This window comes from Monodelphis domestica, chromosome 2, assembly GCF_027887165.1.
Source record: "Monodelphis domestica isolate mMonDom1 chromosome 2, mMonDom1.pri, whole genome shotgun sequence".
Taxonomy (NCBI): Eukaryota; Metazoa; Chordata; class Mammalia; order Didelphimorphia; family Didelphidae; genus Monodelphis; species Monodelphis domestica.
The window spans coordinates 147,514,671-147,532,911 of NC_077228.1; the positions used below are offsets into that span (position 1 = coordinate 147,514,671).

Below are 18,241 nucleotides of genomic sequence, written 5' to 3' on the forward strand. Positions count from 1 at the left end.
AAAGTGAGTTTGTGGGATAGAGCCAGGGGTTTAAGATATGTCCCTGTAGTGAAGGTCAGGGAGATATTTGTGTAATTCTTCCTGCAATGTTACCTTTCATTTCTCCTAGCCTTATCTCAAATTAGTCCCAGCCACATTCATGAATGCATATCCAAGCCAAAGTAGACTATTATTTTCCAGGATCATCTATTCCCTCCCTTTTTATTCATTCATGCCTCATTGCCTGCTTCATATTTTTCATAGAAAATACCTCTGTATTGGTCTGTCCAATATCACAATTACTTGAAGGCATGCCTTATCACTCTATTAGATTATAAGCATCTTGATAATCAATCTCTGGATTCTTTTATATCATCCACTGCTTTGCATATAGTTGGTGATGAATATATGTATTGAATTATCAAGAAAAAGTTTCAAAGGTAGATTGCTTCAGGTAAAAACTAAATATAACTTCAATAATCTTCTACAAGGAGGTATTTGTCTCTAATTTAATATGACCAAGTACCCTTTGTTAAGACCAACTATATTTGAACCAGAGCTCTTGGCCACTTACTTTTTCTATTTCTTCAAACTTTTACTGAAATTATCCCATACTTTGATTCTTATCTTAATTACAAACCTTTTTTGATGGCAAGATTTAAAACTTACATTTTCTTTTAACTTTTGTAATTTGAAATGCCACAAAAATGTACATTCAAATATAGTTCCCTTGATAATTTATAAAACAAATCCCACAAATTTTACATTTGTTTTCCTTGTTGCTTTTTCCTTACTCTTCTCAGATTTCAAATAATGCTTTGAGTACAATTATGAGGAAAATGATGGTATAGTTTCAAAATGAGTGGCATCTAGTAAACACTTAATGAATGCTTGTTGATTAGTATGAAATAAGTACAGAAACAGAGGTTAGAGATGAATTGTGTAAAGTTTTAAAGGACAAAGGAAATTATTTGCATTTTATCCTAGGAGAAACTGAGGCTTCTTTTTAAAATGACCTGAACAGATCTGTACTTATTTTCATATTAGTTTGCAAATTCTATTGGTTCAGGGTTTGGGTATCTCTAATCTCGGTATTCTTCACAACCTCATTCTCAAAAGACTTTTAATGATTATTGAAATTAGAATAATTTAGTCTGCATTATACAATCTGACAGAATTATATGTTGTCTTAAATTATTTCTACATATATTCATGTATATTCAAATCTCTTCCACTGCTTCCTTGAGAGAATTTGTGCCTTATGTTCCCCTTTCAAATGAAATATTTGTAGAGAACATGGTGCAATGCTTTCACAGAGTAGGTACTTAAATGTTTATCCCCTGCCCACCCAATCTTCCCCCATAGTACACAGAAAATGTGTGATGCATAATGAATACTTAGAAAGTTTTTATTGATTTGATCTATGCCCTTCTGGTACTATAAAGAACTTCTAGCTCAACTACCATTTTTAGACATGACTCCCAAACTTGTCATTGTAGCTAAACTAGACTAATATCTTTAATAATGATCTATAGAACAAATTAGATTTTGTGCCACCATTTTATATTAAGAATATAGAAAGGCATAATTTCTTCTTTTCTTCTAGCCCTGCCCTTTCCTACATTACTCAGTAGTGGGTAATATCCTCAAGGAAAATCAATGTGCTATCTTTGCCTCTTTTCTCACATTTGCATCTCAATTTTAACTACTTGTCAGTTATTAACACTTAAGGGGCAGAAAAGAAAACTCAGCTATTTCTTTAAATTTCCTTAATTCTTTTTTGTTTTAATAAACTTCTCATCTATCCACTCAGTCAAAAGTCTGTTTCTGGGGTAATTATTGTTGTTTTCTCTTTTGAGATTGTTATCATCCTCTCTGATTGTCAAAATTCTACCTCCCAGAGAATTTCTCTGATTTACCTCTTCCTGGCCCCCAAGCTGGAAGTGATCTCTCATGATTTTGAAGTCCTTTAGCTTTTTGCTCGAAATAAGCCTAATACTGTAATTTTATTTGGTATATGAATTAGAAGACTTTTAAGGCCCCTTCAAGTTCTACATTGATGATCCTATGGTGTTTCTCTTCTATTCAACTTCAAGGTGCTTGTGTGTTGGTACTGTGGATCACTTCATCTTTGCATCAACTATATAGTATAGAGCTTAGTGCCTTGTACCCGGAGAGGTGCTCATTGAATATTTAAATATTTTATCAAAGTCTATTAGCTTTCATTCAAATTCAGATTGCTCTTTTTTTGAATTAAGGGTTTCTACCATGTCCTCTCCTCTGTCTCTTTTCTTTGGAGCAACTCTATCACCCCATCTGGCACAGGAGTTTAGATGGTTCCCAGAGGCTGCCCCTATGTCTCCCATTAAGGTTTTACAATGATGTTGTCTTTTTTAACATATTGTTTATGGGCCTCACCAGGGCCTCATCAGGAGGTGTCCCCTCCTGATTACAGGTTAATATTAGTCAGCTAAACTTAATGTCTTTAAAAAAATGAAAGTATTTTATTAAAGAAGTAAAGATAATTGGTATGAATCATTTATGAGTTCCTTCTAGAAACCTCCATTTTGGTGAGGGGCTCAGGGTAATTCTGCTTCAATCATTTCCAAACTGTGCTTCTGGCTCTTTGGACTTTACCATCATACTCCTATATACACATCTTCTCCCCTCGATTCCTAGTTTTTAGTTCTCTCTTATACGTCTTCTCCCAATTAAAAGGCAAGTTCTTTGAGGGCAGAGAGTTTTTGTTTTGTTTTGTTTGTTTGCATTTGTGTCCCAGAACTTAGTACTGTGCTTGGTACATAGTTTGCTCATAAAAAATGTTTGCTATCTAACTCTCTCTCCTAGAGACACTGCTACCTTTGGGATTCTGATGTTGTTTAAAATCCTTCAGGACCCCATAAAGTTCACAAGATCTTCCTCTGATAGGAAAGGAGAGGGTTGGGAGGAACTCATATCTACTTCTCTTCCCAGCAATTCAACAATTGCTCCTTAGGAGTTGTGTAAACTGTTTTTGTTCCTCTCCCTACTAAGATACTTAAATGCTCAGGTTCTGAATTTGCTTGCTCTTTTATTTAAAATTTACAGCATTTGACCAACTTATCTGAACTAAACTGAACAGCCTATCCACTCCATTTCATTCAATAGCTTTCAAGAACTTCTAAATTTTTCAAGGAATGGCTGAACTGAGTCTAAAATCTTTGTTTGGCTCTCCATTTTCTGCTCTGCTATCTGGGGTATAACTTCTCCTACATCATCTTCTACATCTCCTAACATCTTCCCTAACTGAAGGAGATAGGAAGCCCCCCAGATGTATCTGACTTTCCAGAGGCAAATTTGAAAGAAGGATATATAGTAATCTCATCATAGGTGGAATGCAAGGCAAACTATCTCTATGATCAGCTCCCCAGGTTCAAAAATGTAGACCTCGACCTGTTCAAAACAAAGCCATTCTGAGATGCCTGAGTGAAAAGAATGGACTATTTGAGAATATTCAAGAAGTCATTCTCAGATATGGCATAAGAGGCAGTGGAGGATCTCTGAATCAAACACAGTAAGTAATCTTATCTGACTGAAATATGAAGAAAGAAAGGAACAATGAATGAAGAATGCCCCTAGACAGCTAAAGCCTTTCACATCCCTGCTGCCTCAGAACCAGGGAAGCAAGGACTTCATTTCTGTTACATATTACAATGGAGATCTGCTGCTGATTCACCATATCCTACACTGGACACTTTCCCCCTTTTCTCTGCCTACATGAGCTGGCTCTTTTCCCAGCGAATGCTCTGTCTTTCTGGCCTCAACACAGTGCAATGATCACCATATTCCTGGCAATGAAAAACAATGAAGACTTTGCCTGGCCCCTATCAGTCAATAAAGCTTTTCAATAGTCTTTGATTGAGTTATACAATGGAGAAGTCAGTGTATACCAAAGCACCCCTAACTCATACTTCCGAATGTATTCAACAATTGAATCTCACTTGATTAAGGTATCATAGAGGAAATCTCATTGTCATGGACATTGTATCCCCAGAAACTCAGGCAAACTATTATCAGGGAAATTCCTCTATTCTCTTAGGCCCTCCTGACTCCCAACCCCAAAACACCTGACCTTTGAGATTACCCTCCTTTGATTGCCCCATAGAATTGACATGGACAAAGAGATACACCTCATTCATTCATCCTCCAAATCAGGAGAACCATCCCCATGCCCTTGGACTAACCTACTCCCCCCCAACCCCTTGCTCCAGAGTTATGTCCCCACTGCAGTGGAAGAATATAAAACCCCAGAATGGAGGCTTTCGGGGAGCAACCTCCTAGATTGTTCCACTCATGCTCTCTTGCTGGTTGAAAATTCAACATTACTAACAAATCTCTCTACTTTTTAAGCTAAGTTTCAGTCTTGCATTCTTGCAAAAGGTATCCTTCCCAAACATCAGGTGTACACTTCTACATCCCACAACATCATTAGCTGTTTGGATTTTTGGATTAAGACTCAGATTGAGATATCTCCAATTCCATTCAATCAAATTTCTTCAATTAAAGCTTTATTATCTTCCTTCTTATTCATTCCTAAAATATAAGAACCTGGGATCCAATCCTGGCTCTCTTCCTGCTATCTGACTACTTTAGGTATGAGTTTCTTTCTTTATCTATAAATTAAGAGGTTGATAACCTCTAAGTTCTCATCTAGTAAAATCTAGAATCCCATGTTTCTGAAACATATGAATTTTATTGAACACATTCTAGAGAGAGAATATTGTATTCCTTAATGTAATAGAATGGTCTTTCCCTGACCTAATCATGAGGAAAGGACCAGGTACAGAGGTGTTAAACTCATTATAAAATCTGACTATGGTATAATTTCTTTAGAGGATAAAAATTAGTCTCCTAAGGAAATAAAAAAGAGGAAAACAGGATAATATGAAGAATGACCAAACCTCGAGGTGATTTTTGAAAGTTAGTTCCTGGAATCCAGGACTGGAAGAATTAAATTCCTGAGGGGATAAGCAGAAGAATGGGGTTAGGAAAGGGGAAGCTAAGGAAAGCCATGTGGAGCTCAAAGAGGAAGGCCAGGCAGAGAAAAAGAAAAAAAAAAACAGAATTTTGGGGATGAGGGTACTATGGTTTGAGAGGAACAGAAGTTTCATGGCTGAAAAATGACCTCCCTTTACAGACCTTAAGGCAAATAATCCTCCTTTATTCCCTTGAGCTCCTTCTTGTAGACCTGAAACATTTTTCTTCTGGGCATTGGGAGAAGGGGAGGGAAAGGCATCTGTTTACCTCTCTTTGCTTCAAGTGTTTACTTTGCCTCTGTAAACAGTGGTAATTACCAGTTGTACATATAAGGACTACAGATGAGAGGAAGCAAATAAGAGAGGAACCATCTCCAGAGAAGAGATAGAGAAGAAATTTTGTCAACCAGTCTCCATCTGAGGGCTTGATACAAACAAAAAGATAAAGAGAGTAACACATGCTTTGATGCCTACTTCTAAGAGTAGAGGAAAAGCATTTATATTAGGAAATCTCTTTGGGCTACAGAAGGGATGAAAAGGAAGTAGAAGTAATTGAAGGACCCTGATCACAATACAAGTGTATGGGTAGCTGTGGAAGGGGGGGGGGATGGCAAATAATGAAAATACAACCCTTATACCTGAAAAAGAGTAAATATTTAGTTAGACCAAAAAGAATCAATTGCTGTGTGAGCTGTGCATGTCAATTAACTGAGCCTCAGATCGCTCATCTCTAATAATAGGTGGGAATAGAGAGACTAAAAGTTTCTAAAATCTCTTTCCAGTTCTAACATTCTGTAATGAAAGTCATAATTGTTGTTGTTGAGTCATTTTAGTCATATCTGACTCTTCTTTGCTCCATTTCAGGATTTCTTGGCAGAGATACTCCAGCAGTTTGTCATTTCAAGCTCATTGCACATACTGTACAGATGAGAAAATTGAGACAAACAGGGTTACATGATTTGCCCAGGGTCACACAGTTAGCAAATGTCCTGCCCCCAGGCCTGGTGGTCTATCCACTGAGACACAGCACTGTCAGAAATGAACATGTTAATGAATAAAATTAATGAAAAATAAAACATGCATTTAAGTGTTGTCTCCAATAAAGTCTTATTTGCTTACCTCTTCAGTCAATGAATATGCATATGTTCAGTATTCATAATGAAGTAGACACTGTACTAAATAAAGAGGATAGCAATAAAAAGAAAAAAAGCTGTCTCTGCCCTCAAGGAGCACACATTTTAATGGTAGAGATAATGTATATTACATATAAATACTTATAGACAAACATTCAATATACAGAGTAAATGGATGGCAATTTGAGAGAAAAGACACATGAGAGGAGAAAGCGAGAGAAGAAAAGCATTGGAAAAAGAGACAAGGATTAATGATTTGCAGAAAGTGGGATTTGAGCAAAATTCTGAAGCCTAGGAATCTTGAAACAAAGATAAAGGAGTGTTCCATGAATTGCCAGTACAAAGGTACTGAGTCAGAAAAAGGGACCGTTATGCTGGAAGAAGAACAAGCAGACCTATGGGGGTAGAATGTATGATGTATGGAGAAAAATAAATAATAATAAAATAGTAATAATAAGCACCCAAATATTCTATCCCTACCTACAGCAATGTTAATGACAATAATAGTATCTAATGTTTCTATGGGTCTCTAAAGTGCTTTATATATGTTATCTCATTGATCCTCACAACAATCCAATAATATTGGTGCTATTATTATCCCTATTTTATATGTGAAACTGAGGCACAGAAAGAGTGTGACTTGTCCATGATCACACAGCTTGAGGAAGGATTCACACTCCTCTACCTGTCTCCAAGCTCAGTACTTTATATCTTGAGTCATCTATCTGCCTTCTGGAAGAAAACTAGAAAGATAGGGAGAAGCCAAGATATAAGAGTTTTAAATGTGAAGTAGAAGACTTTATATTTAATCCTGCCATTAAAGAGAACCTTGGGAATTTATTGAATAGAAATGTGATAAGTTCAGATCTTTAATTTAAGAAAATCACTGACAGCTAAATAGAATATTAGAATAAGGAAGAGATTGGAGGCAGGGTGTCTAGTCAAAAGTCTATTGCAATAATTCAAGTAAGAAGTGATCAGGTGCTGTGCCAAGGGTTTTGAGACTAGAGGACTTACATGAGTGTTGTTACAAAGACAAAACAAAACTTGATAATAAACTGGCTATGTAGGGTGAGGACAGGTGAGTAAAGAATAATACAGAAATTATAAGACTTTGTGACTGGTATTGTGGTGGTACACTTGAGCGTAATAAAAGAGTTGGAAAAGGGGACATACTTGGGTGGAAAATGAATTCTGTATTGGAGAAGCTGAGTTTGAGAATCCTATAAGAGACTCCAAGCTTCAGATGTCCAAATGGCAGCTGATACTTTGAGATTCAAGCTCATGAGAGAGAATGGGGCCAGATATCTTGGTCTGGAATCATCTGCACAGATATGATAACTGAATTAATGAGAACTGATGAGATCAATAAGCAAGACACTATATAGAAAGAAAAGAAGATCCAGGATAGAATCTTGAAGGATAACTACAGTTACTGGAAGTAATCTGAATAAAGATTAGGCATTTGGGATGGGTAGACTTAGAAAGGAGAGAGAACCAAGAGAGAACAGTATTGAGATAACCTAGAAAGAAAGAAGTATTCAGGAGGTGATAATGATCAATAGATTCAAAGGAAGTAAAGAGGTCAAAAAGGATGAAGATTGAGAAACGGCAATCATATCCTGGCAATTAAGAGGGCAGTTTGAGCTGATAATAAAATTGGAAATATGATTTAAACTTCAGAAACCAGTGATAGGAAGAGAAATGGAGACACCTACTATAGACTGTTTTTCAAGGAATTTAATTGAAGAGAAATATTGATTGATTGGTTTGTTTATTTTTAAAAAGTTAGTGATGATAGTTGAAGGTATGTCCTTGGTTCTTACAAGTTCTTGTGAGTTCAGCACAAGCCATGGAAGGTACTGCTAAACAGGAAATGCTTTAGTTATCTCATTAATTTTAGGCTCAGAAAAAGACTGGTAAAATTCAGGGGCAACAAATTGGCACAATGAAGTACAAGGCATGGAGACCAGAAGACTCATTTCCTTGAGTTCAAAAATGTCCTTAGAAATTGATTAGCTATGTGACCCAGGGCAAGTCACTTAACAATGCTTGTCTCAATTTCTTCATCTGTGAAATGAACTGAAGAAGAAAAGTACAAACTATTCAAGTATTACTGTCAAGAAAACCCCAAATGGGGGATGTAGAATCTAAAGGATCACTCTAGTGCAAATATCAATAATATGGAAATAGATCTTGATCAATGACTCATGTAAAACCCAGTAGAATTGTGTGTCAGTTATGGGAGGGGTGAGGGAAGGGGAGGGAAAGAACATAAATCATGTAGCCATGGAAAAATTATCTTAATCAATAAAATTAAATAAAAATAATACCCCCAAAAGAAAAGCCTAAATGGGGCCACAGAGTTGGACACACCTGAAATAACTGAACAATAACAGTGAGAAAAATCACTTATCACTAGAATACCAATCTCCATGTGATGATTTTTCCCTTACTCGTAACACCTCAGAATCTTTATGTATTGCTATGGGGTGAGGATGGCAATGTGAATCAGTAGAACAAATCTATGAAAGTAACTGGTCTTTTAAGCATTGTACTAAATACAAAAGTGTTGGGGCAAATTAGTAAAGTAGTCATCTGAGAAAGCTAAGTGACTATAATCCACAAAAACTGACTAGAGAAGATAAATTCTGGCACAATTTTTAAAGAATGTGATAATGATGTGATGTAAGGAATTAGAGGCAGGAGATTAATTAAAAATATTTTATAATTTCCACACCATGCTAATAATCATCTTGTCTGTGAGTATATTCCCAGATCTTGAAAGCAAAGGGGGATAAATTTCATCTAGGCTGTGTCTCAAATATATTCAATGTTTAACTTCGTTTGATTTCCTTTAAACATTCTCATACCTGTTCTGTACATGTATGTGTGTGTGTGTGTGTGCTAGTAAGAACACCACAGTTGAAGAAGGCTATTTTACTTATTTAACAAAAGAAAAATAAGAAAGTGAAAAGTCTGGTACATTTGGAAGAGCAGTGATTCTAGGATCAAAGAGGTGGGTTCCAATTCTGATTCTGAAATTTACTACTTATAGATGAATTTTGTAGGTACATTTGCCTCCCTTAGTTTCATCCATGGAATGAATTGGACCAGATGGTCTCTAAACTCTAAACTGTCTATCCCACCTTAAGTCTATGTTCTTATGACCAATTTGTTTAGATTTGATAAGACTTGGTATTGTTTTTCAATTGTGTCCAACTCTTCATGACCCTATTTGAAGTTTTCTTGGCACAGATATTTGAATGTTTTGCCCTTTCCTTCTCCAGCTAATTTTAGAGGAAACTGAGGCAATGAGGTGAACTGACTTGCCCAGGGTCACGCAGATAACATCTGAGACCAGATTTTAACTCAGAAAGATGAATCTGCCTGACTCTAGGCCTGACACTCTATCCACTATGCCACCTAGCTGCCCGATAAGAAGGTTGTTTCGATAAAAAAAAAATTATAATAACTTTATATCTTTTAAACGTTAACCTAGTAACCAAATCTACAAACTAAGAAATATAAGTGAAAGTAAAATCATTTTTGAAAGTTGGCCTTCTTTTTGTCTGCAAGACCTGAGTCATCCTTCAAATAATACGACAGAACTGAGGGCTATAAAAAAGGAAAATATTAAGAAATTAATCAAAGTTTGATTCTAATTTCATTTTCCATCAGGCTTTCTTTAAAATAGACATAGCTTTAGGAAGCTCTAAAGAAATGTACTTAAGGCATAGCCATTATCCTTTGTTGCCACATAAGTTCCATCTTTCTTTGCTTTAGGCAACAGACCCACTGGCAGCAGTGCTGAGAGACACGTCCCAGCTGAGGAAATGCTTTATGAATCATGTGTTTTTCTAGGCATACTGAACTCTCAGAATTATTAACTACAGCAAGATAGTAAAAGTCAAAACTCATTCAATAAATTCCAGGACATTCAGATGGAGAGAACAGGTGCCTAAAAATTCACAGCTGAAGAAAAACTTACAGGACACTTTCCAAATCTGCTTCAGGGCGAATACAGAGTAGACAAGGCATTCATTCTCTCATCAAGGCTGAAGCCCTTACCTAGTAACCAGGCTGGACCTTTTATTACTGCCATTCATATTCAGTAAGGCTTGGACCATGTAACTTCAGAGTTCCTTTCCAACCCTAAGAGTAATAATCACTATGACACTATGACAGCAAATACATTTCAACTTTAAACCTGGAAGACAAATTTGACAAAGGAAATTAAGAAAGACGTAACTGCCATCTAGTGACAAAAAAGAGGAAAGCATGAAGCCATGTGAAGGGATTTTGCTTCACCTGATTTAAGAGTTTTGTTTGCAGGGAAGTTTGATAGAGATAACGAGTTAGAGGCAATCCCTTGTAAAGGGGCAGGGCATAATCTTACAAACAAGAGTGTAAATTATAGGCGATAGCATGCTTTCTAAAAGATTCTTGTTTTCCTTCCATAAAATGATAGAATGAATAAGGAGAGAAAATGAATCTTTGACAAAAATTTAAAGATGTGACTTTTAGCTCAAAAGTTCAAATATGATCGAAAGGGGATCATCGTTGTGAAACTAAGCTCTTTGAGCTCTGCTTTTAGCCTATATGCCCTAAACCTGACCTCTTCTAAAATGTTGGCTCAGTAATGGACTTCTTCACTAGCAGCAATGCAATGATCCAGGACAATTCCGAGGGACTTATGAGAAAGAACACTATCCACATCCAGAGAAAGAACTGTGGGAGGGGAAACACAGAAGAAAAGCAACTGCTTGATCACATGGTTCAATGGGGAATGATTGGGGATGTAGACTCTAAATGATCACTCTGGTGCAAATATTAATAATATGGAAATAAGTCTTGATCAATGGCACATGTAAAACCCAGTGGAATTGCTAATTGGCTACAGGAGGGGAGTAGGAGGACAGGAGGGAAAGAACATGAATCATGTAACTATGGAAAAATATTCTAAATCAATTAATTAAATAATTTTTTCAATTAAAAATAAATAAATTAAATTAAATGCTGGCTCATTTTCTAAAAATACCCAGAAAAGGTATTCATATGTACATGTTAACTGAGGTTTCTGTTTTGTCAAGGAATTCCTTTAATTGAGGCAAATGATAAATGTGTAGTCAGAGATACTTCTATTAGAGCCAGTTCTTAACTCCTGAATCATGCTATTTTGCTTGAATTTTGACCATTTTCTTGACAACTTTTGGTTGTTTATTAGTAACAAGGACAATCAAAAGTGAAACTAAAATGAATCCATTCCATATTTACTCTTTGAGTCTCATCAATATCCATTGATTAATCTATACACATTTACAATCTAAACCTATTATGTGCTAGCCATTAGAGAGAAACAAGAGTGAAATAAACTATGTCCTCAAGATTTTTACTTTCTGATAAAGACAAAATGTAAACATTTTGCTCCTTTTCAGTGATTTCTTAGTCCTATCTGACTCTTTGTGACCCCATTTGGGATTTTCTTGGCAGAGATACTAGAGTGGTTTGCCATTTCCCTCTACAGTTCATTTACAAGAGTGGATTCTGAGACAAATAAGGTTCACTGACTTGCCCAGGGTCACACTGCTCATAATTGTCTGAGAATGGATTTGAATGCAGGTCTTCCTAACTTCAGGACTAGCACTCTATCCACTAAAGCATGTAGCTGCTCCAAATATAGATAGGATCAAAAAGAATGATAGGGCGAGGGAGGAACATTAGTAGGCAAGAACATATTCATGTAGAACATCTAAGTGTTAAAAAGGAACCTAGAGATCCTAAGAGATGAAGAGGGAAATACATTATAACTATCTAAAACTTCTTTAGTTATCTAAAATTTCTTTTGTCAGATTTCATCTGTCTAAAACTTGCAATGTTTTGTATTATTATTTTTATTTGTAGGGATCCAACTAATTCTTTTCTTTTATAAACATCTATGCTGTATATAATTTAACTCAATTTATAGTTTGATGTCCTCTTTTCAAAGAGTCACAGATTTTAAAGCAGAGGGAACTTTATTTGTCATCTAATTCCACTTGCATATTTTTACAGATGGGAAACTTGAGGTCAAGAGAAGTAAAGTGATTGTACCTAAGGTTATGTAGGTCATAATTAGCAGTCAAAATTTGAAACCAGGTCCTATAACTACTAATATAATTCCTTCCAATTCACCAGGTTATCTCCTTCTGTCAAGGTAAAATTGAAAGGAAAAATTCTTGCCCAAATTTTCTCTAATTCCTCTGAATAACTGAAAAGTGACCCAGTTTTTCCCATTATTTAAGAATTTAGATTGTTATACAGTCATAGGCTATCTAACATCAACAAACATCTGTGAAAAACCACTATAACAAAATATTAGAGTATACTTCCTAGGAAAAATGTCATATATAATAACAGAGAAGCTTATACTTTGGGGAATCAGATCATCAGCAAACCAAATTACATCTCAGACAATTGACTGGAAGTGGAACTTTGGAAGAAGAATTTGAATTCCTGATATTACTGAAAAATGACCTTTGCCATGTGTCATGTTTTGGTAGAGTATATGATATTTGCTTTTTGTTTATTTCTCAAAAAAACTAACAATTCAATAAAAGCCTATCATTTTAAATTCCAATATGGCCTTGTGTATCAAAGAATGTTTAAAATGCTTTGTATATAAATATTGCTGCTAATGATGATGACTGATTTCTTTATTTTGTTATTTTAATGTTGTAAACTATTTATTTTGAGTTAGACAAATCTAGTATGACTTTTTATATGGGGGAGGATATTAAATTGTTGAATCAAGGTACTTTCTCCAACAAATAGCCATTAGAAATAACCATCACTACAATAATAAATCATTTATATAGAACTATAAGAACTATAAAGTATTTTATGCCAACTCATTGAGATAGGGATTTAAAGTTCTGCTATCCCGATTTAATAGATAAAGAAACTGAGTACTCAAAAAAGTTAAGTGACAAGTCCAGAAGCACTCAGTGAGTAAGCATTAGAGGCTGGATCTTCTTTTCATTACATCAAACTGACTTGCTTTTAGAATTTACAAAGTACTTTCCCCAATGCAACCATAAGATAGGTCTTGAAAATATTATTATTCTCATTTAAGATGAAAAAATTGAGACTCGGGGGGGTTGGGGGGGGGGGAATGTGACTTGCCCATGGTCACATGGGAGAGCCAGGATTCAGATTCATTTCTCCCAATTCCAACTCAGAGTTTTTTCCAATACATTACACAGCCTTACCGAGAGATAACAAATATGACTTTTATTCCACACGCACTCCTTAAAAATAACTTACTGTATCAGACATTGCTTTCCAATGAATTCCTCCCTACCTTAGTTATTTTAGAAATTCTCTCAGAGGTAAAAGTAACTATGACATGTTAATATTCTGCCAGGCATATTTCTATGCAAGAATCTTCTATCACTGGCTCCTGTCAATCTCTGAGCCATTCTCATGTTTTGGAAGATCATAAAGCTCAGGAGTACTTTTTCAAAAGCCTTTTCTTGGTTTTACATCAAGGCAGATTTTCGTTAACATTGTATAAGTGGAAGAAAATATTCTTTACCATTTGACTTGATTCTTTCTGTTGCAGGAAAATGGCAAGAGCCCTGGTGGGCAAAGCCAATAAGAATGGCGTGTGTTGGGTAACCTAAGATACAACACCGCAGTTCAATAAGATGGAGGGAAGAGACTGAAGAGACCACCAATATTAGTTAGTCAAACAACATAGGATGTCTAACTGAGAAGCAATCCCATCCTATCCTGTTTCTCACTTAAATGGGAAAATATCTGAAACAGGACATCTTTCCCCACCTCACCCCATTCCCCTTGTGATTCCTCTTTTTTTTGGTGAATGGTACAACTAGTCTCCCCCACATTACCCATGTGTAAATCCCTGGGATTCCTCCTCATTACAACCTATATTCAAATAGCGACTAAGTTCCATTCTACTTCTCAAATATTTCCAATATCCAGCCCTTCCCCTTTCCAATTTCATTGCTACCACTATAGACTTCACTGCCTCTCACCTGAACCATAATAATAACTTCCTAAGTAGTCTTCCTCCCACTATCTCCTGTTCAGTACTATTCATCCCCATTCGGTATGGTATACCATTTTAAATATTAATTTCAATATTTAAATTTAAATGTTTTTTTTTCCTGATGGAGAGGTGTGACTACAGGATCAAGGGATCATGGATTTTGAGTCAAAAGGGTCCTTAGAAGTCATCTAATCCAACCCATTTGTTTTACATAAGAGGAACAGTGGCTTAGAGGTTGAAAGACTTGTCCAAAGATATCCAGGGAGTGACAGGCATATTTGTACCAGAGCTTCTTTATACCAAGCTACTATATCACTCTACTGATCAGAATGCTTTATTATTCTTTATTTGCTATCAGATAATGCCCAGAACTCCTTAGTATAGCATTGAAGGCCTTAATATGACACCAATTTATCCTTGTAGTCCTATCTCATACTACTTTATATGTCTTTAAATTCCAGGCTTATTTAACTATCACTTAAGCCTCAATTTGAATGATATTTTTTTTCTGTGAAGCCTTCTTTGATCCATTCCAATGTGAAATGATCTTTCCTTCCTCAGATCTTAGGAATTACTTTTGTATCTCTTATATCCACTTATCCTACATTTTTGTTATTCATTCATTTCAACTGTCTTCTGACTCTTCCTGCCCCCATCTAGGGTTTTATTGGTAAAAACCCTAAAGAATATCACATTTCCTTCTCCAGCTTATTTCATAGATCATCTTACAGATGAGGAATTAAAGCCAATAGAGTTAAATGACTTTCCCAGGGCCACACAGCTAGTCAATATTTGAGGCTAGATTTGAACTCAGGAAAATGAGTTTTCCTGACTCCACACTCAGCACTCTTTCCACTGAGCCACCTTGGTGCCATTTGTCCTGCATACTTCACTATAAGATTTAAAAGCTCCTTGAGGACAGTGACTGAAGTCTTATTTAAATCTATGTGGCTCTCCTAGAACTTAGCATTAAATTTTCACACAGATGGCAATACATCTTTGCTGAATGAATTTTGAATGAATAACCTGGGTGCTATACCTACTGAATATTTCCATTTTCTCTTCTAATGGAAGACAGTGGAGGAGTTGCATTATTCATGAAAGGCATCAGTCTAACAAATAGGTTAATATAAATATAGAGAAACCAGTCATAATTTGCTATAAACCTAAAAATGTCCACAGCTTTAATGAAATGTAAGTTTCAAAAAAGACAAGGCACAAATGTGAAATGACAGCAAAACACAGAAATATCACATTGGTTATGTCATTGCATGATATTTACAAGGAAGTAAAAACTACTATTGATCTAATGAGGAAGCCCTGAGATGACACTCCAAAATCAGGAAGTTGGAAAGCCTACAGGATATTAAGTTTAATGCAATCTAAAAATCTCAGTTTGGAACTCTCTCTGTCTTGGAGCCAATTTTCTTTGTGAAGCAGACAAACTCAGGAATTTATCATGTCTGGTAAGGGAAATAGCCTTCCAAAGATTTATTAGATTTATGCAAACTTCATTCTCCATAAAAGGGAATGTAAGAGAATCTTCATTCTTAACATGAGGAAAAAAAAACAAAAGGCGAAATGTTTTTTTCTTAAAATGACAAGACAAAGGACATTCTTGAAGTTCAATGTTATATGAAATACTAAGATTATCTTAGTCTCTAGGACTTAACCAGCACTAGATCTTTGTTTTGAACATACAGAAATCTGAAGGGACTTTAGGTGTTTAAAAAATAACAAAAAATTTATCCCCACAGTTTGCATCCTAGTCAGAGTTGCAACAATGATATATCATCTTCTATTAAGGATCTATTTCAATACTTTGCTGTGGAATGGGAGTAAACCTAGTAAGTATTGCAACCAACTAGAAAATCTAGGAGTGATATTTTTAACAACAATGGAGAATTATATCATGCTTAAAAGTTTGCAGCTAGGGCTTGCAAATGCTTTAATCTATACTCGCGGTTCCTAAGTTTTTCTTCCACAAAATTCTATGAACGACATAAAAAATGTGCTGTGAATTTCCATGGTCATTTAGTACACTAATCAATGTATTCTTTATATTTACTGCCCAAGGTATCATTAAGGAAGACTAGAACATAAGCTGCTCTGATCTATGTCATTTATTTAGAGACCCAGTGATACAGATTGTATATTTGTGGGCTAAAAGGAAGTTCAAAGAGAATCAAAATAGGATGGATAACCATAGATAAACATTTTTTAGTCATGATAAGTCATAAAAAAGCATTGAAAGTAGAGAGCATGGTGGTGATCTGTACTGGTGGTAAAGAGAGTCTCTGCTGATAAAATCACTAACTCCAAATATTGAATTACTGATTCAATCTCAAACCTAATCAATAAGTGTGATCTTTACTTCATATAAAATAAAGCTCCTAACAATGCCTTTTCTTCTGATTGCCATTTCAAAAATCCAAAAGCCCCTCATTTTCCCTTGATCTATTGGAAAAGGAAATTTCTCACATCATAAAATATTCAGAGACTTTTAAAATTTGAAATAAATGAGATATACTGAAAAAGATTCAAAGAGGAAAAAGAGCAGTACCTCCCATAGAATCACAGCTCATTAAACTACGAAATCATAAAAGTAAAAAATACATTGGATGGAAATGCTGACTTTTTCATTTGGCTCCTATGTCAATTTAGGAGCTTATGGTGAATGATTTATTCAAAACCCAAAGTACGTTCTGGGTCTACCATTGCTCCCCACAGATAATGCTGGTGAGCCTGGATTCAGGAAGACCTGAATTGAAATGCAGCCTCAAACACTTAACTAAATGCTTGGGCAAGTTACTAATAACTGTCAGCTTCATTTTCCTCTACTTTAAAATGAAGATAATAATAACACTTTCCTCAAGAGACATGAGATTCAAATAATTATTTGTAAATTGCCTCACACAGCATTTGTCACATAATTGGCACTGAAATAAATTCTTTTTTCCCCCTTCATTTCCCTTCTTTGTATGCCACTGATTGTTCATGCTTACACATTGATGTGGAGAATCATGTTTCTATGAGTTGGCATTGTTTTAGCATGCATATTCCTTACCAATGAAAATTTTCCCCAACACTCTCTCTTATAAGTTTGTGAAAATTATACCTTTCATATCCAATGATTTTTTAAGAGGAAAAACCTCATAAAGGTAAATAATTCAAGGTAACTGAACTTTTTTTAATCCTGAAGAAAAGTCTTACCTGTTGAACAGCATCTGCACACTGTTTTGGTGTTTCTGAAATAGTAGCTTGAAACTCTAAATTAGAAAGGATAAAAAAAAGAGTAAATATATCTGAAAGATGGAAGTAATTTTGTTTCTCATTTCCTATTCAGAAGGAAAAAGAATAAAATCTTAGTTATTATAACATCATGACATGTGTGACTTGGGTAACAAACATAACTTTTTTTAAAACAGATCTTTTTAATATATTTTATTTTTATATTGACAGTCTTCCCCTAGTCCCTCCTACTCTGAGATCCTTATCATTTTAACAAAGAATTTTTTTTAAACCAGCAGAAAAGAAAAAATTTAGCAAAATCAATCATTGCAGTAAAAAGAGGGAATTAAATACAATATTACACACCAGAGGATACACATATATGTAAAGGAGTTGGGGGAGGATAAATTATTATATCTTGCTTTTGAGACCAAATTAATCATCATATTTCTGTAACATTCAGGCTCTTCTGGTTTTTGATTCATTTGTTTATATCTGTGTAATCATTTTGATTATCTTCCTTCCTCTGCTTACTTCATTTTGCATCAGTTTATTTAAGTTTTCCCATGCTTCCTTATATTATTATGTCTAAAAGCATAGCAATATTGCATTTGCAATAGTGGTTTAGTCTTTCTCTGACCAATAGGTATCTACTTTGTTATCTAATCCTTTTGTGACACAGAAAGCATAATAATAAATAGTGTTGTGTATGGAATTTTCCTCTTAGTAAGTAAACTAGAATACTTGTCTGTTAGTGAAATTTCTAGTAAGGATATGGAGATTTTAGTCATTTCATTTGCCTAAATTTAAATTGCTTTCCAGGATGTTGA

At 35.2% G+C, this 18,241-nt stretch overlaps 1 protein-coding gene across 4 annotated transcripts in view; it reads right to left on the reverse strand.

Annotated features, from left to right (window-relative positions):
- Positions 1 to 18,241, reverse strand: part of FMN2 (formin 2) — a 473,310-nt gene that overhangs the window by 388,054 nt on the left and 67,015 nt on the right. For all 4 annotated transcript variants that reach the window (XM_056816081.1, XM_056816082.1, XM_056816079.1 and 1 more), the window contains exon 4: positions 17,394 to 17,449. In XM_056816081.1, coding sequence (XP_056672059.1) covers positions 17,394 to 17,449 — 56 coding nt within the window. The remainder of the gene's footprint in view (positions 1 to 17,393; positions 17,450 to 18,241) is intronic.